The 22889-nt window shown below is 36.7% G+C and overlaps 1 protein-coding gene across 1 annotated transcript in view; it reads left to right on the forward strand.

Moving 5' to 3' along the window:
- Positions 1–22889, forward strand: part of TRPC3 (transient receptor potential cation channel subfamily C member 3) — a 1904470-nt gene that overhangs the window by 1322740 nt on the left and 558841 nt on the right. The window contains exon 7 of the mRNA XM_044061528.1: positions 20937–21201. Within this exon, the coding sequence (XP_043917463.1) occupies positions 20937–21201 (265 nt within the window). The remainder of the gene's footprint in view (positions 1–20936; positions 21202–22889) is intronic.

The following is a 22889-nucleotide window of genomic DNA, read 5'->3' on the forward strand; positions in this document are numbered from 1 at the left end:
CGCAGGAACACACACAGGTACACAAACAGATAGAGAGAAAATTGTGTATGACTGCAGATACCTACAGTAGAATATCATCTGTACTTCACTAATACTACTGGGAAACTACTCATACCTAAATGAATGATGACTATTCCAATGAGCTAGACAATAGCTACATTATTTGTTTCCAACACTAATTACATATATCTGTTCTTCAGAAGAGGAGACTCACTACTGACTCCGAATATATTTTCTCTGGACTTCATAAAATGGCACTGACTGCGGCCATTTTGTTATTATTTATGGGAATCTCTGTGTGTTTTGTTTGAAATCCGTTACACTTTACTATGTGAATTTGTTAGGATATTGAATTACCTATAGGAGTTTTCCTGTCTTCTATTTGTAATTCCTTGTGCTGTTTCTGCAATTGTATCATTTTTAAGAACATGAGAACTATGTTTTTAAACTGACAGCATTTAAATGAAATCAATTAATTTTCAGTATTTTTTAATTAAATAGCTTTGTATTGATCTGCACAGTTTTATTAAGCCTTTTCTCAGGCTGTGAGGAAATGAATTACAAAAACACAGGCTGAATGGTCTCCTCCATTGTACTTCCTCCCACCGATTAAATGCATATGTGTTATTTCAAACCCCCATAAGCCATGAGAACAGTGCTACCTATGTGGAACTATTCACAGAAACCCTATAAAAGCATGTTAATAGCTGCGTAGAGGCAGATGTATTCACCAGGAAGAAGTACAGAAGTAACTCAAAAAAAAGCCACCCTGGTAAAATCACAACATCAATGGGCTGCATAACAGAAGGAAGAAAATCATGGCAAAAATTAGGAGGTTCAACACCCAGCAGGATAAGAGCACTCTCAAACTAAGCAAACAACTCAGAGGACAAATAAAGTCTACCAAAGTGAAATTTGAGGTAATTTTGGCCTCCCCGGCCAAGGACAACTGCAAGGTATTCTTTAGCTATATCTGCAACCTCAAAGGCAAATACACAGTTGTGTGCAGAGCTGATTGTTATTGCAGCCACCTGTACTGAGCCAGAAGCAACCCAAATGGCAGACAAATTCAACACTACCTTTACCCATCTCTCCCCTTCAACCTCCCCTCAGCAAATACCATTAAATATATAACCCCCCCCCCACTATCCCTAGGGAACAGGTCATCAATATTCTGTCTAAGGCCAAGAAGACTGCTCAATGGGCCAAGACAATATCACAGGATGCCTTCTAAATAGCATGAAATGTGACCTATCAGGCCATCTGGGAGTAGAAAATGTATCCCTGGTTTGCCACCTTTGTCTCTAATGCACATAGACAGCCTGTAAGTGGATTATCTCCTAGGATCCTGCTTGTAAATGTTTCAGCTCCCAAGCCCTTGTTAATACTTATCAAGGGTAACAGAACTTGTCAGAGATTTGGGATGCATAGCTAGGCCCCTTGTGGTTGTTAGCCCAGTACACACTTATGAACCTATGAATTAACACCATTGAATTCATCTCAACTACTGAATTCATTATCCTTTTGACTTGGTTGACATTTTCATGCATCATTGGTTTTATATGATAATTTGGGTCTATTTCATAACGTTGAATTTCATAACATTGAGACCATAACATCAAAAATTCAAAACACAGAAAACCCGAAACATTGAAAACTCAGAACACTGAAAGTGTTTCATAACACTGAAAGTTACAATGCATATGTAAATAACATCCTCTCCACCTGTAACAACACCTAACTAACAAACACGCTGTCTACTATGTTTCTGCAGAAGGGAAAGACCCCCTGCACCCCCCACACCCCCCATAAATTAAATATACCAACTCCAGGATCGCACTACAGTGGAAAAAAGTTAATTTCCTAACCTCAGTGTATGGTGATTGTGATACAGTGAGGTTATGAAATTAATTTTTTTCCACTGTAGTGTGATCTTGTAGTTTGTATGTTTAATTTATGGGGGATGTAGGGGCAGAGACCCCCACATGGGGGGTGCACTGGGGCTTGCCCCCTGCAGAAACGTAGTAGAAAGCGTGTTTGTTAGTTAGGTGTTGTAGGTGGAGGGGGATCTTATTTTCTTGTGCAATGTAGTTTTCAATGTTACGAAGCACACTTTTAATGTTCTGAGTTTTCAGTGTTTTGGGTTTTTAGTGTTTTGAATTTTCAATGTTATGGTCTCAATGTTATGAAAGTCAATGTTATGAAGTAGACCCCAGTAATTTATGCGTCTTGGTTATATTTTAATTGCAGATACAAACTATATTGCTACCAGTTCAACTATTTTGTATTCTTTCTAGGCCTCTTCAATAATTACCATATAAGTTTCTTTCTGGTTTCTAGGCTAATCTGCCTAAGGGGTATCAACAAAAGAAAAGGCAACCAGACTCAGCCCACTGAATTTTTTATCCCCAGTACCTGCCAGGAGTCAGGCTTCCTGCAATAAACTGGATCCATCTTTCCCTGGTGGAGTGATCACCAATTGCAGCGTTAGTCATCCAAGCAGCCATCAGGGTTTTTGTAAAACTGTTCCCATTTATCTAACCATCCTTTCTTTGGGACTGCTTGCCTCTTCTTAATTGAATCCTGTCTCTCATTACAGTTAACAGACAATATCACCTGCCAAAGCATAGTGCTGTATATTACTTCTTCGTAATCATTTTTTATTTTATACAGTAAAACTTTTTTATTGTTAAAAAAAAAACAAGAACTGCAAACAATGAATGTCTCAGCTGGGCTTGGGCAATGGTTAAATTAGTTTCAGCAGTTATTGTTTCTGATATTATATGATCAAAGCCACATTCTTTCTAATGCATCTTGATCGAACTTGAAAGCACGAAATTGCAAAATACCGAAACGGCATATAAGCAAATTCTTTCCCTGGGAAAGAAATCTCTTGGCCGCCTTCTTTATTTTGCCGTTTTCGTCACTGTAGTGCGATCTCGGAGTTGGTATATTTAAGTAAGGGTGTGTGGAGGCCATTATGTAATGTTTTAAAGGTTTTTTTTTTTTTCTTTTTTGGAACAGTGATTTTTTTTCCCCTGGGGGAAAAAATCGCTGTTCTGAGTGTTCGGGAATGGAAGCTTTTGCTTACATGGGGTCTATAAATCAGCGTTCACTTTTTTAAGCATTCATTGATTTAATATAGACCTTTCTGATAACACTTGACAAAGCAAATGTATTTTTTTTACTGAATTTCTTTTTGACAATGGTAATACCCTGCATTACAACATTCTTTGGAGAAGGTTGTCTTTAATCATGTAACTTAAAGTTAGTAACAGGTTACATATGAAAGGGAAGGGCAGGATGTTAATGAAAGGCAGTATATCAAAGGGTAGAGTTTGAAAAATTAAATGTCACTAAGACTGTTTAGCTCAAATGCAAGAAATAGAGCTAATGGCTCAGATGCACTGAAATAGAGCTATTGTTTTATATTATTATTTTTTTAATTTTTCTGTAACAAAAACCACAGGGGACAGTATGTATAGTTCATGTTGTACTTCTTTCACTTTATCACCAGTTTTGTAGTAAAATAAGTAAAATGTAATATTATTTAAAGAAAGCATGAACTGCAAAGTAAGAAAATCCCTGCTGGTCTCAGATTAAGTTAGTGTAAATAGCTTAGTAGCACTTTTGATGCAGTATATATACATGTATATTTTTTACTGTATTTACAGTTCACATCAACAATTCCTTTTGTCATGACATTGCTTACAGTTGGCTTCCGCTTCTTTAGTTATGTGACTTATCAGGCAACAAATCAAAAGATAATGTCTGATAAACAAAATGACACTAAGACTGCTTGCAGAGCTGCAGCTAGGTCAATTGGTACTCATGGTAATCCCCAAAATGGTGCTCCACCTCATCCCAGGTTTAAGGACTAAAAACCTCTACTTTAAGGACCAAAAAAAATCTTGCGCACCTTAATACTAGTTCCTTAGTATGGTTCCTTACACGTTCACATTAAAACCAAATAAATACATTCATTTAAGCAGCCATAACATTAGCCATGGCTGCTTAAATGCCTCCATTTTGTATACTCATGCATGATCAGTAACTGCTCTGTGGTACCAGTTGCACCACCTAGTAGCTTGCATCTTAGACAGCTACCTACTTTGCCCCATCCTAGTTATGGTACTGATTGTTTACCACTGCTATAACAACCCTTTAAAAATATATGATTCAGGTCATGTAAGTCAAAGCCAACCAAGATGTCATTCAACTACACACATTGAATTACAAATTTAGCATGTCTGAAGATGATGGAGTTGTGACTGCCTATGCTAAATTTGTAATTCAATGTCTGTAGTTGAATGACATCTTGGTTGGTTTTGACTTACATGACCTGAGTTTGACATTTTTGTTTTTATTTCAGCGCTCTCAGCACTTTCATCTAAGCTATTCAGAATAATTATTACTTATCTATGATATGGAACTGGTTGTCTGTGAGTTTAAAATTTGTATGTCGTTGATACAAGTTTTTTCTGAGGCCATTTTACTGTTTGTTGCAGTTACATTGAAGCTACATTTTAACATTTCATCATCATAGCCTGTTGTTAAGTGCTCCATCCAGTGCATCTTCAGACAGTGTATTACCCCAAAGTTCAGAGGTATTTTTTGGAGATATATTTGGAACTCTATTATTTTCAGTTCTTCTGTTATTTTCTGAAGTCACTTGTACTAGTCGGATATGGATTTCATTGGAACTGCAATCTCATTACGATGGAGAACTTCATGAAACGCTAGGTTTTACGAACACTTTTTTTTGGTTAATTGGCATTGTAATCCTTCATATCACAGAAGATGTTTATTTGGTATCTTTATTTAGCCCTTCAAATATTTTATTTTTGTTGACTTGAACTGCTGGGACATTTGGGTTGCTGTTTGCAATGTTTGTACTTCTACCTGGAATATTGCTGGCATATTGGTGGAGTGTGTTGTCTGGCTATAACTGAATTTAGTCCTTTTTCATTGCTATTTGTTTAACTGTTACTGTTGTATGCAGTTTTTTATTTGTTTGGTGAATTAGTAATCAGCCTTTTTATATTGTAAATAGCATTGCATTCTTCCTGGTAACTATTTGTATTTAATGGTGTGAATACATTTCTTCACTTTGTATAAGTGCTGAGGGTTTAAGCACTAAAATAAACCTGAAGTTAAAAAATGAAGGTGAACTGAAGAGCTCTGTTCTTGTTCTAGCACAATTAGTGGTGATATATTTATGTACTACATATTAGTAGTGATATATTTATGTGTTACATATGAAGCCTCATAATCATTATATGCATTAAACTGTGCAGAATTTTGAGCCCATGATGAAACTTGGGGAAAGCAATGTAAAACCTAGCACAATTAAAGGCCTTTCCACTTCTAATATTTGTGGAATATGGAATAGCATTAATGTTTGTGAATTTCTGCTTTAAAAATGATTAGGGTATAACACTGCACAAAAGCTTATGAATTCCAGCTTTAAATGTAATTGATTACGGTATAAAATTTCATAAATGTTTATAAATTTCTCATTTAAATGTAGTTGATTGAAGTAGAAAATGCATTTTCCTACATAGTACAGAGGTTTAAAGGGCATTTAATCAGTGTGGAAAATGCTATGTCCTCATGGTACAGAAGTTTAAAGGGCTAAAAATAACTGACACACCTCATAATGTATGACAACCAACAGGTATAGGTTGTTATGGTAAAGCCTGATGTGATTGATCTTCAAAAATTAAATCTATTCTTTTCATGTACACTGATTTTACCTCTGAATTTTGCTCTGCCCTTAAAACTTATGATGGAAAATTAAATGTCCCAGTCCATAAAAATAATGTCACATATTGTAATTACATATTTAGCATACTTTAGAATATGCTTGTTAATACAAACTCCATATTTATAACAACTTTCAAAAACTTAAATAAAAATGCGATTATTTTTTCAAGGTGTCACCATCAAGCAGACCCCACCCATCGATGCATGGTTCATACATAAAAATTGTCCCATTCATAATAAGTGATCATTGCAATTCAAAGTAATTGTACAAATCATGTCAGAGCAACAGATGCATTGACATATGTTTTCTTCAAAACAATTTCTAACAACTGGAGTGCATAAAACCACAAAAACCTAAGAATGAGGTATAAGCCAACACTGATTGATGGCAATATATCATTTGTTAAAGCGAAAAAGTTAACTCAAACTTATATAAAGTACCACTATTACTCCAGTTGTTCTTAAATAATGAAAATCCTAAAGGGGATATGTTTCAGGGATCATGATAAAATCACAGTTCATAACCTGTTTTGGCTTGAAGCTGCTTCAAACATCAGCTCCCAATTGTTTGCAGTGAACATCAAAGCTCAAGTACCTTGATGTGACTATAACCTGGCTGCACATGTAGTAAGTTCACTGACTGGGATAATAACTCCCACTGAAGCATGTGGACAGGAAAGCAGCGACTTGCTGAGATATGCCTGCAGTATTTCTCAGTCTTGCATGAAGATATACTTCAAAAGGCAGAACTAGTTGTTATGTTTCTTAAGAAGAAGCGTGTAGACAGAGGCAGCATGGCTGGGAGAATGCTTTTTTGTACATTATTCCATTTCAGTTTTATGCTATCATGTCACTTTTCAATTGAAATTTCAGAAAAAAAAAGCAGTGCCATCATAGCACTTGATATAATTTTCTTCTGTTACATGTTTTTCTGAATTGTGCTGAAGTAAAGATATGATGCTAGGACCATCTGAGTACCCCCCAAAATGGAAAAAAGAACCCCCAGAGAGAGAGAGAGAGGGGGAGAGGGCTAAGCTTTAATTCAGTACCGGGTTCAGTACACATTAAACAGATAACTGGTCTAATATAGAAGAAATAGAAAGTAATACAAATTTCATGAAGAAAGTAATTGCATCCTTTAATTTCAGAAATCCCTTTTATCAGTCATCAGATTCTTCTCTGTGGTGATATTGGAGTCAGTATAAAGAGTTCTCAGGCTGTCTGATTGCACGCAGTCTATAGATGACAACTGCATTATCAATATCATCATTTCATGGTCTATTTCATCATATGTAACCTACTTGGAAATTATGCCTGTTATTTTATTTTTTCAGGGTTGTGATAATGAACATTCAGTGCTGAGTATGTGGTAGAAGACAACAAGGTGCACTGTACAGTTTCCATCTTCTCATGATATACAGACAGTGAAGACCAGGAACACTGGTTTACAGAAATGAAATTCTGTTTTATGAAACTCATAGCAATATGTGTATTATGATGATTCCATTATAATGTTTAGTGCATCAATATGTAAGCAAACAGAACACTGAATGAAGCAAACTGACAAATTTACAGGGAATAAATAGAAGGAAGACAAGCTATCGTAAACGAGCGTAGAAGCATCAAAGTCCATAAAGCTGCATGTTTCTGCAGTACTCTGACAGTCCAGGTTTTTTAATTTTTATGGCATTTTGCAAAAACACATAAAAGGGTCCTTGATAAATACTGTTGAGTACAAGAGCCACCATTAATGTCTCACTGACCCCTGTGGAGTTTTGGATCTACTTTTTATTACTAATAGCAAACTTACTGACCAAACTCTCCCACTATCCTGTCAGACCTCCATAAAATCAATGCAGACGTAACTTTCTTTAAAGGATTTTTTATAGGAAATCCCACCTGCTGCACCACATGATATGGGGGGAGGGGTTCTGTCCACATATCCCATATCTACTACCTTCAAGGCTGCCCCATCTAGTAGAAAAGGGAAATACATTTATTCACTTTTACTTGGGTTGCAGCAACTTCAGAGTTAATATTTTGTGAGCTCAAGGAGATATAGGGGGCATAGCTAAGCTGCAAAAAGATTTACCATCAGTGTATTAAATATCTCATCACAGCCTATCAGGTTCCAGTTAGATCATTCTCATAGACCTAGCAGGATATACTTGGTTTCAGTAAGTTAAAGCACATCTTATCTTCTTTTGTTGGGCATGCTATCCATTAAGATTTTTCTATAATATATTCACTTTGCTGGGGATAATAATTGGAACGCTAATGTCCACCTTAATTTACATAGTGCCAATAATAATAATAATAATACTTGCATGTATAATTGTAAATAAAATACAAATGTATTATTTCTATTTTGTTACTGTACTATATACAGATCCGTATATTGTCTAGTTTCTGCATAATTTTCTGTTTAATATGCATTCACCAATTTAATAAGCTAAAATAATAAACATTTTAACCAAGCAACTCTTGTTCTGTATGCACTTCTTTATTTTATATAGTTGCTACACCCATTATTTCAAGTAAATAAATAATAATAAAGGAATCCCTAAACAAGTTAAAACATAACTCACCAAACAAAGATTTGAAAAAAAGTAACTAGTATTCAAAGTGTGACAGTGTGCATCACAGTATTGTTTACAAAACACAAGATGTGTCCCTTGCACACTTTCTCCTCATGGGACTGTAGTCTCACTCTGATACCTAAAACTCTCATCTCTGGACCTGGCCACATCTTGGGGTGCATGTTTCTTTTTTCCATTGATCTGCATGTGACAAATGTCTGAGCAAAACATCCCCAGATTCTGCAACTGTATTTGCTGAATCAGGATTCACTGAAGTACCTCTGTGGACAACCTTGTGACCTCTAAACTGAAGACCATGTTTTACTTCTTAACTGACAGAGATACCCATTTGCTCACTTAATTTTTGAAAATGTGTTTATGATTAGAGAAATACAGTCATAATTATTTGTAGTACACAAAGTGTTACCTGCTCCAGCTACAGAGATAAAGAAAGAGACAGTAGAAGAGCAAAGTTTCCTGTAGTTTTAAAAGCTGTAATGCACTTAGAGCTGTCAAACATTGTTTTGTACATAAAGCTTTACCTGCTCTAATTTACTACAAGTAACAGAAAAAAAAAGAAACCAACTGTAGCAGTGTTGTGTTTATCAGCTTTGACAATTGTAACAAACTTCATATGGCCACACGCAAAATGTGTGGATGGATGAAAGAAATATATTACATCTTTTTAAGTTGTTTCAGCTGTTCATTTCTGCTGTTGCTGTTGTTTATACCCTAGTGTAAGATTGGAATATAATACTGCTGAAAGGTGCCAAAAAAAACTTTTTTAAACACCTTTCTTACATTAGAGTGGTACTTAACAAGCATGTAGTGCATTAAGTAGCACAATTATAAACCAAATGCTGTAAAAAGATAACTTTGTTAAACTTACCTGCCTAATAAACTATCAACACTGATAACCTGTACTTTCACACTAGAGTTTAACAGTGGTCAGTTCTGGCTAGCACAGACCAGTGGTGACACTTCAAAAGCTGAGAGATACATTGCTGTAACAAATACAGAAAAACAAATGTGTAGCAGAATGAGATGCCTGACAGCTTGTTAAGCTAGTCAGTCCTTAGAGGGGTACTTCTCGTCTACTTACAGTCTGTATGGCAGAGGTCAGCCTTCTGCTGCTTTCAAAGTTGTAAGACATTTTGTACTCCTACACTTTTTTTTAAAACTGGTAGTACATTGAGTAGATAAAGCTCTAGATACTGCACAGAATTATGATTTTGTCCCTCCAGTCATAACTCACTTGTTATGTATTCCCAACATGATGTCAATATTCACCTCTGAGCTTTCCTTCATGCTTCTCTTAAGGTAAATGTTTTGACATCCATGTCTCAGACATATCACAAATCTTTAGTGCACAGAGTGCCATGATTACATCTCTAACATCGCAAAAAAATGATAAAGCAGTTAAGTGCTTCTATAGCACAAGGCCCAGTCTTAACAACTGACAAGCACCCATGCTTCACTTAGTAAGACTGCATATTGCACTAGGTGTACTGGCTAGCAAACAACAGTGGCAAAATTAAAAGCAGATTTCTTTCTGCCTGCTGTCTGTGTTAGTAATCTTCCCTGACTTTTTTTACTTTCTTACCGTAATGTAAGACAAAGTGTCATGCTGTCTTTTTGACAGTGCTTGCTAAGTGTTTTACAGCTTTTGAAAACCAGCAAAGCACTCAGGGCTTGGAGCAGATGAAGTTCCATGCACTTCAAAGAATTATGATCGGGTCACCAATTGTAACACTAAATTATGCGTTTGTGACATGGATGCCAAGATTCACCTCGCTGGCTTCACTCACGAGGTGAATATCTTGGCTTCTATGTCTGGAGCACATAATACTGAGATTACAATAGCAGACCTGCTTATAATGCCCTAGGTTATATTCAGAAACCTGATCACAATCATCTGGGTTATACTCAGGGAACTAATCATAATTCTCTATATTCTTCCTAATTTTGAACCACGATCATAGCACTCCTTATACTATATCATTAGTATTCTCACTGCTGTACTTTTGTGTTACTTCATGTGCATGAGTGTGTGTGTGTGTGTGTGTGTGTGTGTGTGTGTGTGTGTGTGTGTGTGTGTGTGTGTGTGTGTGTGTGTGTGTGTGTGTGTGTGTGTGTATATGTATAGGGTATATACATGTATATATGTATAGGATATGTATATATATGTAAATAGTGCATATATCAATCTCTATATATACCCTGTGTGTGTATTTATGTATAGGTGTGTGTGTGTGTGTGTGTGTGTGTGTGTGTGTGTGTGTGTGTGTGTGTGTGTGTGTGTGTGTGTGTGTGTGTGTGTGTGTGCGCATGTGAATATGTATGTGTGCTTGTATCTCCATGTACACCCATTAACCTAGGACATAAACTTCATAAAATGACAGGTACAATATGATTACACATACAAATAAAACTCATCTATGCACTTTAGGTTCATTGCCAAAAAGTTGCATCCATTTGAGGTTATCACCATTGTTTATTTGTGGTTGACAGCATTATCAGGTTGTCGGTATGTATTTACATTTCTTTATGTAATGTGGCAGCTACAATATATTTAAAATTAAGTAACTTAAAACACTGTAGCTCCATGAATATGATATACAAAGGGCTAGTTGCACCTAAGCTTACCTTAAAGTGGTGGACATTTGATATAACAAGCTGGGGGTCAATGAGTATATCTGGCTTGTGGCTCAGTGATCTCTCTCCCCGACTGAGCATTCATGGGATTAACAACAGGAATCCTGCAACATCTCAAAGATATGCACAAAGCTGTCCAGCATTGCAGTACAATTTTATACAGGTGATACATTGTAGTGTAAACCATTCTATTGTTATCAAAATAAGCAGGTGAAGAAATCAAACAGCTGCTAGGTCTCCAACAAGATCCTTTAATATAAACTAAAGCAGTAAAAATCAATCACTTCCACAGCGCTTTCACAAAACACTGCTGAGAGCTTTCACAAAAATCAAATCAAAGGTCATTGTATTTTCAGAATTCAATAACAATCATCACACACACACATCCAATTGAAGGAAACTTAACGTCACCATAAATCAATATTTTAAAAATAAAAAATTATCATTAAAATAATTCATAAATTAAAAAAATCTTAAAACATAAAAAAAAAATATAACAAAATTTAAATTAAAACTAAAAAAAAAATTAAAAAAAAAAAAAACAATTTAAAACAAATTTTTTTAAATATAAAAATAATCAGTAATAAAATTTTTTACCCAAAATTCAAAAAAAAAACTCAAATTCAAAAAAAACCTTAGCTAAATAAAATTTATAACATAAATTTTCTAAATTTCAAAATTTTAACATCATTCCATATGTCTTATTAATTAAAAAATAAAATTCGAAAAAAATAAATAAATGTCATGTTGTGCTACCTGTGTTGTTTCCAACAAGACTAACTTTTAACTCCAGAACATTTCAAATGTTAAGTGTTAATAATCGCTCAGACCTTCTTCCTAAAAATAGCCTAAAATAGCTTCTCCATTTAGCTCTCCTAAACACCCATTATATCCCCCCAACCTCTCTTATATCCCTCTAACACTTCCCATGTCATAAAAAATACATGTCATGTCTTATGTCAAAAAGTGTTTATAAAAGGCATTTATTTCCTTCCTTGCAAAGGTGTCATTGAAGTGTTCATAATAAACCCCTCAAAAGTACTTCATCTAAAAACTATAAGTGCCTAACCATACATCCCACATATTCAACCCCAAGATAGACTGATCCACAGAAAGTTCTAGAAAAAAAATTAAAGTAGAGGAACTTTGGGAACCGGAAGGAAGGAGAAAGGAACATACCCGGTAAATTAAGCATGGATTGGGCTTGCATTTGATTCTTCTTGCCCAATTTCTTTTCTTTCTGCCTTCTGATTCATTCTCTTTCTAAACCTGGAAAGTGTTCTCATAAAGTGGGGGTAGTTGGGAGTCAAAATGTAGTTAGCCGGATATAAGAGGGGGTGGAGTCAGAATTTTTTCTATAAATGTTATAAGCTAACAGCTGGAACAGCTACAGCGCTACTAGATACCCAGGTGACATACACTTACAATTATTAGGTGTTCTGAAATTGAGTTTAACATTTATTTTGTTGTTTTGTTTATTTTAAATTAACAAATTGTTGTTATGTTTATTTCACATTGTTATGTTATTTTTTAAAATATTACAAAGCACATTTTAACAGTTTTAGAAAATTTTTAGTGATATTTAATTTTAGTAATGCTTAGTTTTTTTTTAAATTTTTTATTTTATTTTTGTGATTATAAAATAAAAAAATTTTTTTAAAATGTTTTTTTCCTGTTATTTAATATTAAGGTTTTAATGCAGTTTTTCACATTTTTTTAGTTATTTGAAATTTTATGTTTATAATAAGATTATTTTTCCATTGAATTTTTAGAGAATTAAAATTATTGGGATGATAATAAGATGGCAATGATTTTTTGAATGCCTTTTAATGTGTGGTAAAGCAAGTAATGAATGACGCTTTGAAGTGGTATTTTTGAAAAGCCTATTGTGAAGGAACTTCGGTTTGTTTATGGATTTTACCTTGAAAAAGTTGCGTTTTTTGTTTTCTAGTTTGATTTTTTTTTTATTTGGGGATTTTAAAGTCCATTCTATTGTTATTCCTAGGCTGTGAGTTGCAGTAAACAATGATTTCTGTGATTGCATGGCTGGCTTAAGTATAGGTTAACTAGTTGGACATCTAGGGTGCCAATCAGTCAGGGGCTCTTTTACAATTTTTCCCCTCTCTGAGTAAAAGCATTCCTGTTAAAAGTAGAATGGTGTCCTGTAAAGAAAGCAGCGTACATACCTCCCAAATGTACCACTTTTTGATTTTCAGCATTCACTCATAGGCTGTCATGTTGTTGCAATGATGCGACCCCTTTAATTCATGTTTTCTGTGCTTGTGGTGTGTCAGGAGTCATGACTCAGCTAATATGCCAAGGATAGAAGAGATATGTTTTATAATGCTTCTGCAATTGTTTGCTCAGCCACAGGGATGTGTTCTCAGCCCACTGGTATTCACCATCCTGACCCACGACTGCTATGCTAAGCAAAAGTCCAACCATATCATCAAGTTTGCTGATGATACCACAGTCGTGGGGCTCATCACAAAGGAGGATGAAAGGGTGTACAGAGAGGAGGTGGCATCTCAGATCAGTTGGTGCGAGGGGAACAAACTTGACCTGAATGTAAGCAAGACCAAAGAAATTATCATTGACTTCAGGAAAAGAACAAACCATCCAGTGCTCAGGATCAATGGTGAGAGTGTCTAGAGTGTTAGGAGCATGAAATTCCTGGGTGTACACATATCGGAGAATCTCTGGTAGTCGGGAAACACCAGCCAACTGGTGAAGAAAGCACACTGATGCCTCCACTTTTTAATAAAAAGGCTAATCTTCCTCCTCGTATTCTCTCCACCTTCTATAGAGGTGCAGTAGAGAGCATCCTCACCTGCAACTTCACAGTGTGGTTTGGAAGCTGCACAGTTACAGAAAGGAAGGTGCTACAAAGAGTGGTGATGGTTGCAGAGAAGGTAACAGGTACCAGTCTTCCACTGATACATCTTTATTCTGCAAGAAGCATCCGAAAGGCCACCAAAATAATACAGGACAAGACACATCCTGCACATGGACTATTTAACCGTCTGGCATTGGGCAGAAGATATCACAGCATTCACTGCAGGACTCAAAGATTCAGTAACAGTTTCTACCCTACAGTGATTAGACTTCTGAACTCGGGCACTAGTCCACGGGTTTGGACACATAATAAGATAATTTTTATTTATTTGTGCAATATATACTTACATATATTCCAAGTAAGTGCAATATTTATTTATTATATCCATAGTAAGTATTATTTAACTCCCTCAAGTGCAATATTAGACAAATATCTTAGGCATTTCAGTCTGTTGTGTGTTTTACATTACTTTAGATAGGGTAGTTAATTTAACTCAGGCGAGAGTATTCTTTTCATATATGAATGTTGGTAAATGTCTCTGCTCTTTCTTGCATGCATTGGGGTAGTACTGTATTTGTTAGGTGTGTTTATTCCTCTACTTGTGTGTGTTTTTTCACTTTCCTTTGTAATCTCAAGAATATGAGCTGATGCTAAAATTTCATGTAGGCCACACGTGTAGTTCTAAATGACAATAAAGTTTACTTTGACTTAATAGGATTTGTGTAAAGTAATTTCTGGGGCTGTTTGTGGATGAAAATGGCTAATTGTTATCGTTTGCTCATTATTCTCACTTTGCAAGGTTAATGGGATTTGTATGAAAAATCTTGGAATACAATGTGTACTACTGTCTTTATGGTATAAAGCTGAGATGCAGAAGTGTCTGTAAATGTTTGGTGGGTGTGGCAGCTATCTGCAGATTAAATAAACTGCAGGGAGACCATGGTGGGAGTGGTGGAGGGATCAGGGGAGGTGGTAACACAAGAGAAGCATTGGGCTGCAAATGGAGGAGGGTGCCATGGAGGCCTTTGCCTATGGTACCATTTCACCTAAGGCAGGCTGTGTGTGTGCGTGTGTGTGTGTGTGTGTGTGTGTGTGTGTGTGTGTGTGTGTGTGTGGTGGGGGAAGCTTGCAAAGTTATCATCGTCATCGTCATCATCATCATCAATCCTTTTTTCCCATTTTTCTGCATGGGGTCATGTCAACTGTCACCATCTCTCCGCATTCAGTGCCACTCTCCTGCCTTCTTCAGCAGTCATGCCTGATGGTTGTACATCTTCTCTCACACAATCCATCCATCTCTTTGTTTGACACCCTTGGTTTCTCTTGTCTTCTTCCTGTCTTTCTCAAACTTTTTTTCACCAGATTGCCATCTGCTTTCCTGCACATCTGCTTGAACCATCATTGTAATGGTGTCTAAAATCTGTACTTCAACTTAGGTCTGTTACAAATCCTAGGTCTTTTACCTTGGGAATCCTTAACTTTGTGAACTGTATATCTTGATAATATAGAGTGTCTGGAGATAGTGTTTAATATGAATCATGTAATCTTTATCTGTATGTACCTGGAGCCTCCACTTAAAATGGACATGTATCCAGTCGTACTATCCCAGTCAACAAATGTAAAATAAATAAAAATAAATAAATAATATGTTCTCTTTGCCTTCTCTGGAATTGGAGATACATAGGCTTCTTGCTTTAATTACCTCATTTCTTTGTCTGTCCCACATTGTGCATCCTTCCACCAAGCCCTTCCTCTCTATCACCTCTCGCTTGCTCAACTGCTCTGTCTTTACTGCACAGGTTTCTGTACCATACAGTAGTGCTGGTGACATCACTGTTTTCAACACCTCACTTTTCAGCTTCTTTGGCATTCTTCTGTCACACACTTCTCCTGACACTCTGTGCCACTTGCCTGCAGTCCGACTGATTCTAATTTTGACCTACTCATTCAGATTTCCCTTCTCCTCAACCACCTCTACCAGATACTTGAGGCTGCTGCTGCCATTACAACTGTCTTATCTTTACTCAGTTTCATTATATGCACTTTCAAGGTTTGCATCCCATTCCCATATCATCTGGTGAAATTGTTCAGAACCTGCATGTAATGCCACATTGTCTGCATACATTCTTTCCACACCAATCTGCTTACTAATGTAGCCCATCACCAGTATGATAAGCAGTAGTCTCAGAGCTAAACCCTGGCACACATTGTTTGTACTTGTGATATTGGGTCCTTGCACATAGCCTACAGTAATTCTATCAATGTTTCTGGGACTTTGAACCATCTCAGGGTTGCCAAAATCAGTTTTCTTGAACCTTGTCGTAGACTTTCTGCACATCTAGGAATGCCCAGCTGAACTCTTTCTTCAGCTGTAGCTTCTCTCATTTATCTGAATCACTGCAAACATTGGGGTGGTTATGCTGCATCGTGTTCTGTATCCAAACTGCTCATCTTACTTTCTACTACTCTGCTTATTCCTTGTGTGTGTGTGTGTGTGTGTGTGTGTGTGTGTGTGTGTGTGTGTGTGTGTGTGTGTGTGTGTGTGTGTGTGTATATGTAAGTGTCTCTGTATACTAGGGAATCTTGGGATAGACCTAGCTTTACAGGGGTAAAGTTAATGTGTCTGTATTTTAAAAAAAATAATATCACAGATTTTTATCTGTAGACATTCACAATATTGCAACCTCATCTGGTCTAAATCCAGCCCTGCTTTGAGGTATGCACAGGAGTTGCTGTGGCTTATGTGAAGAGTTGGAGATGACATGGTTATTACTACTTTATTTTTTTCATAATCAGATATCAGACGCATATACATATATATATGTGGTTATTTTGGGGAGGGTATTTTTAAGGAGACAAACTGTTTTATACATCTGACAACAACTTGGATTATGTTACTGCATTCTGTTCGTTCTTTCAGTTTTCTCCCAGTCTGACATCAGGATGGTATAGGGGTAGAGGTGAGGAGGCATGCTGCATATATGTTTAACAGCAGTCACTTGAAATATATGACTGTGGTAGTGTGTGCCTTCATCCCATTCTAATACCAGAGGGATGCAAAGAAGGTGTCTAAATTATTTTGAAGGCATGGGGAGGCAAGCACTATTCCTAGATGTGATGCATGTATCTTTGCATTTTATTGCAAACTGCCATTTTGTCAGACACAAATCTTCTTTGAAAGAAAAAAAAGAAAGACTGAATTTCTTTCTCCGTTTGTGTTTTTGTTCAGTCTATCACTGGATCAAAAGGTTGGTAAATATCTCTTAAATGCACTTTAGGGTATCTGTAACCTAGCAGCCTCCAAGATCCCCAGCTTAATTTAATTATTTATTCCACGGTTATTGCAGTACACTGCCAGACAGTTAGTGTGTGTTGAGAAGATGCAAAAAAAGTGAAGTTGAAGAGTAATACTCAATTTCCTTTCCTGTTCATGATTTTTGTTTATGCCATCATCGGAACAAAAAGATGGAAATAGCCCAACAATGTACCTCATAGCATCTATAAGCTCATGACTTCTGGAAGCCTAGCAACTCTCAGACCCGCAACTTAATTTGATTATTTATTGCACACTTATTACACTGCACTCTTAACCAGCTGGGTGTGCTGAAAGGATGCAAGAAAAAATGAAGCTGAAGTGCACGACTAAGTCATGAGCTTTATTTAGGCCATCACTGGATCACATAGGTTGTGGGAAAAAATTAAAATGCACCTCAAAACCTCTCAAGCTCCAGTGGCTTAATTCAATTATTTCGCAAATAATTATTACAGTGCCATCTGGCCTGGTTATGGTGTGCTGAAAGGATACAGTAAAAAGCTTAAGAGTAATACAAAATTTGAAAAAAAAGTAGGAAAAAAATATTCTGGATAATGTAGGGAGACCATGGTGGGAGTGGTGGAGGGATCAGGGGAGGTGGTAACACAAGAGAAGCATTGGGCTGCAAATGGAGGAGGGTGCCATGGAGGCCTTTGCCTATTGTACCATTTCACCTAAGGCAGGCTGTGTGTGTGTGTCTGTGTGTCTGTGTGTCTGTGTGTCTGTGTGTGTGTGTGTGTGTGTGTGTGTGTGTGTGTGTGTGTGTGTGTGTGTGTGTGTGTGCGTGTGTAAATGAGAAAAAAAATACAAATCTAGCATTCTGTCTGCCGAGCAGCTCAGTTAAGAGCAGTCCCTCCAGTTACCACTGTGATATCAGGCTATCCTTCCAAAATGCCTAATTAGTTATTCATGAGAGACCCCTCTTTGTCAGTTGCTCAATCTTGATGAGCCCAACGTGAGCAGATCAAAGAAGATGTATGTCAGGCTGATTCTTAAGTTTCTGAATCCCACTCCAATTTATTCAGCACAAAAATTATTTGTAAAACTTTACAAAATGACTGTTTCCACTAATAACAAAGGTCTTTAGCTGTTTGTAAATTAGTCAAGAAAAACATAAAACATGTATACTTCTTGTGTCTTTATTTTTTTTTAATTTTTGCCAAATGTAACTTCAAAAGAAAACTGGATAACAAAGTATACAAGCATAAAAGTTGCTTGTCATAACATTATCTGCAAAACAAGGAATTTTTTATGCATATTATTTGCAACTGTTCAGTAAATGGACAAATAAAATAATTTGATGCTTCTGATATTTAAAATAAATGTAAATATCTATAAAGTAAAAGCAGATAGTAGGTTAGTGTTGTAGTGCATCTCTAAACTAGTAGCAAAATGCGGGATCTGTTTGCTTGCTTGCTTATTTGCTTGATGTCTGCAGAAAAAACAAGGAAAATCACATATTTTGCACTTCCTTTTTCTTAATTTTTGCAACTGGTTGTGACCCATGCTCTCTTGACCAACAAAGCCTATCCCCCATCAGTCCTGTTATTTCTCCTTTCTTCCAGCATCCAGAGATCACGGCTTAAAGAAGGTAGCAGCTAGAGATCATGGCTGCCATCCAGTTGATAGATTTTTCTTTGCTGTTATTCCTCCCTACATTTTGCCATCCAGTGGCATGCAGTATCTGTTACGCTGAGCCCCCCTGTGGATGCAAACTCCTACATGGCCCATTTACTTACTTATACCCCTGAGTCACACCTTCATAAACAGACCATGCATCTGAGGTTTTCCTTGTATTAGTGCTCCTGCAGCAGAGCCTGTATCATCCCCCTATGGCTGGGTCAGTGTTCTCGTTCCACTTCATCTAGTTCCTTCTGCAGTTGGGCCACTACTAGACCTCCTCCCTATATGGTACAGAGATGGTTGCACTTCTATTTCCAAAATGCACAAGTCCATTCATTTAAAAAGAAACTAACAAAATCTCCACTAAAACAAATACATTATGCAAAATCAGACTAACACAGATATAAACTTGATTATCTATAACAAAGTAGAAGACATCAGCTACTCTGGTCTGCTCCCATTGCCTCATTTTTACTTTTGGTCTTTTGCAGTACTACCCCCTCACAACTCAAACTTCACCGATGACAGATTGGGAAGGGAAAGTAGTTGAAAGTGGGGCAGATGGCAATGTCATATATGCTGTCCTGCACAGTAGGGGATTTTTCTGAAATGCACTAACTGATTGGAGCTACTGCCATGTATCACCACATGTAGTGTCAGTTAGCTCTGTCCTCCCCCACCCCTTTCAATACTGCCATACAGTTAGAGCACCTGCCTGAGAAATGTGTCGTATCACAGGCAGAAACCCCTCCCTCCCTCCCTCCTGCCTAGAGGGGGTAAACAAATAGCCACTCCTTCCTACCACTCCTACCTGGCTTTTCATCGCACAAACCGCTAGACAAACTTGGTTCATCTGATTCGTTGTCAGGGCCCCATCACTCTACACCACAAACCCTGCTGTGCCCAATTTCTTCATCTTAACATTGTTATTTGTTCTTTGCCACAAACAGTGACATTTTAGATTACAGTGACAGCACGTATCTAGTTACTGTAAAATAATTCATAACCTTCTCAGATGCTGCTATAATGAAAATAGCTTGGTAGCTGGTACAAAAATACTAAAATGTGAATACTTTTGCTTTTATTTATAAATGATTTTTAGTTTGCTGTAGACTGACAAAGAAAGGTTTAAAGTCTTTTTGGCTGAGATTTAGAAAAATAGAAAGTACTGGGTAGTGAAAGTGCACATTTAAATACTGTCAAAAAGTCAACTACTGTTGCACAGAGGGTAAGAACATATGAGTAAGGTACTGCAGGGGGGAGTCCTAAACCTAACCCTGCCCTTACGCCCAGTCCTTCACATTATCTTACTAGAAACCCTTTCACTAACACTAACACTCTTCTGAGACAGTGTATCTGAAGGTTTGTGGGGTTTTTTCACCAATCTGATAAGCAGACTGATTGTTTTTTTTTTCTTTTTTTTTTTTGATTCGTGTTTTGGCATTTCTTGTTTTGGGAAGCTATGCTGTCAATGTGAAGCCATCAATGTAATGGGACAGATTCCAATATTTCTTCTCGGTGTAAGTCTACTCTGATTCTGAAAGACTTACTTTGAGTGAAACTTAATTTGGTGTAAGGCCTATCTAAAAAATAAGCTTACACTGTGGTCCAAATTCCAGAAGACCTGCTCTCAGCCTGCTCTTAATGTAAGGGGTCACTAACACTTTTGGAATGAGGGTCTATGTGTATCAATGTTTGTACACATCAACATTTCATGGAACACCTATATATAAACTGTATATAACTGGAGAATTTTCATTTTGGCTTTAGTGCTTTTTGTGTCATTCCATTCAGCTTTGCCTGTTGCAAAAATAACCCTCTGATTACTTCTTAAACAATTGAACTTTACTGCTACTGTCCATTGACTGCATTTTATTATTTAAATTAAACGTTTCATCTAAGAAACCAAATTACCTGGTGCCAGAAGTTTAATATTATGAATGCCAATATCAGAATGAGGATATTATATATTTGTGTTACTGATTCCTAGATGTATACAAACATACTTAACTGCACTTAAAATTTAAAATAGTGTCTGACAAAAGAATAAATCATGGTCCAGCTAAAAAAAGATAAATCTATATTTTCTGCTTTGCACAGACATTTGTTTCTAATTTTATCTCAGATGATAGAGTCAGTAATATGTGTTTTCCTTTACTTCCAGCACGAGATAAATGGCTTCCTTCAGATCCCCAGATCATATCTGAAGGACTCTATGCAATAGCTGTCGTTCTCAGCTTTTCACGGATTGCTTATATCTTGCCTGCAAATGAAAGTTTTGGACCTTTGCAAATCTCCCTTGGAAGGACTGTGAAGGACATTTTCAAGTTCATGGTCCTATTTATAATGGTGTTTCTTGCATTTATGATTGGGATGTTTATTCTCTATTCATACTACCTTGGAGCAAAAGTGAACTCAGCTTTTACAACGTAAGTATACTTAACAAATCTCTGTCTTAACAAAAAGTAGTTAAACGCTATAGGATAAACATGTATATCATTAAGTTATTATACAACAGCAGATGAACGAATATCTCAGGTTATTTAGTACTTTTCAGTCTAGTATGTCCACATTATGTGTTTGAAAGCAGGTCTGCATGTGTTTGTATGTATAATAATTAGATGCAAATTGCTATGTCTATAGCAACCACAAGTGTATGAATTCTTCCCAGTGTACATGCTTCCTGAATTTGAACACCTTTATAAAAATCAGTATTTTGTTGGAAAACATGTAAATACAGAAACTATCTTCCTTCCATGACATAGACTATTATAATTATGATACAGGTTACCAAAGTGCAAACAACAGATCTAGAAGCTGAGAACCATCAAAGAGATGAAGGGCTGAACAGTTCACACCCAGATATTTTATTTTGGCAAGATAGGAGGTTATTCACCACAGAGACATCCTCTGGTGCAGACCAAAAGGCTGGCCACAGGAAGACAGCATTAAGGATGTGGAGGCACCAGTAAGACCAGTGTCTGTACACAATGCATATTTGACGTGCAGGCACAGCCTGGGAAAAAGAAGCAATAGTGAATAATCTTCCTCTGTTATGGATAGAGCTGCTTTGTACATAACTTTCCTCTTTCACTACTGCAGCAAACGTGTAGCCACAGAAAGGCTATTTCCACAAAGGATGATAAGCTAGTTAGGTCAAGGTAACATATGGGTTAGTAAGGCTCAAGTGAGGTCGACATGGTCAAGCTGGTAGAGGCAAAACCTGCAAACGTAAATAAAAACAACAGTTCATGAGAAACAGGGTCTTTACTATTGCTAGCTAACTAAAACTTATACTACAAATCTGTTAACCAGTGGTTCTGTTTATTTACAGTTATTAACTAGCTATTTGAGCAGGTTGATGGATCCATTTCACTCATGACCCAAGCCAAATGGCAGTAACAGAAAAAGCAGAAAGTGTACCTATATTCAGGATCAGCGAAAAATGAAATGCAGAGAAGTAATTAAAAAAAGCTTAAAGGTGCACATAAGCAAAGTGATGATGCAAAATTATGCATATGTAAATTCAGGTAATCTGTGCAGGTGTTATGCCATCTAATTTTAGTACGACACCAAATGTGGGGAAATGAACAATACTGATTTTGGAGTCATACAGCAGCAGAACTCTTATCCATTGCAAACCATACTCTATAGTACTTCTGTCTTCTCTTCAGACAGCATATGCTCCCTGCACCTACCAAAATGTTTTGTGTAATTAGCTTTTGTTTTTCTTGTGCCGTACCCAGAGGTATCAGTGGACATTTTACCTGTCATCTTGCTGTAGTACCATTCAGTGGTCAGTGATTTACATTTCTCTAGAATACATCCAGCAGCTCTTAGGTAATCATTCCATTACAGACTATGAATGCCATCTAAACATGATGAAGTAAAGACAAGTAGAGACCACTGCTGCAACATGTACAGGAGTGCTGTCACAATAAAAACATGGGAAACAAAAGGCAATTAAGAAGCTGTTAAATATAAGGCTAGTAAAAAAAGGAAAACAAAGAACAAAAGTCCCACAACTAGTGCATATTGGCCTCAACCAGAAATACCTTCACAAAACACAGAAATGTATACAAACATATTTGCAAGCCTCTGTAAATTCCCTTACAAA

This window comes from Protopterus annectens, chromosome 2.part0, assembly GCF_019279795.1.
Source record: "Protopterus annectens isolate FY-2018-M chromosome 2.part0, PAN1.0, whole genome shotgun sequence".
NCBI lineage: Eukaryota > Metazoa > Chordata > Ceratodontiformes > Protopteridae > Protopterus > Protopterus annectens.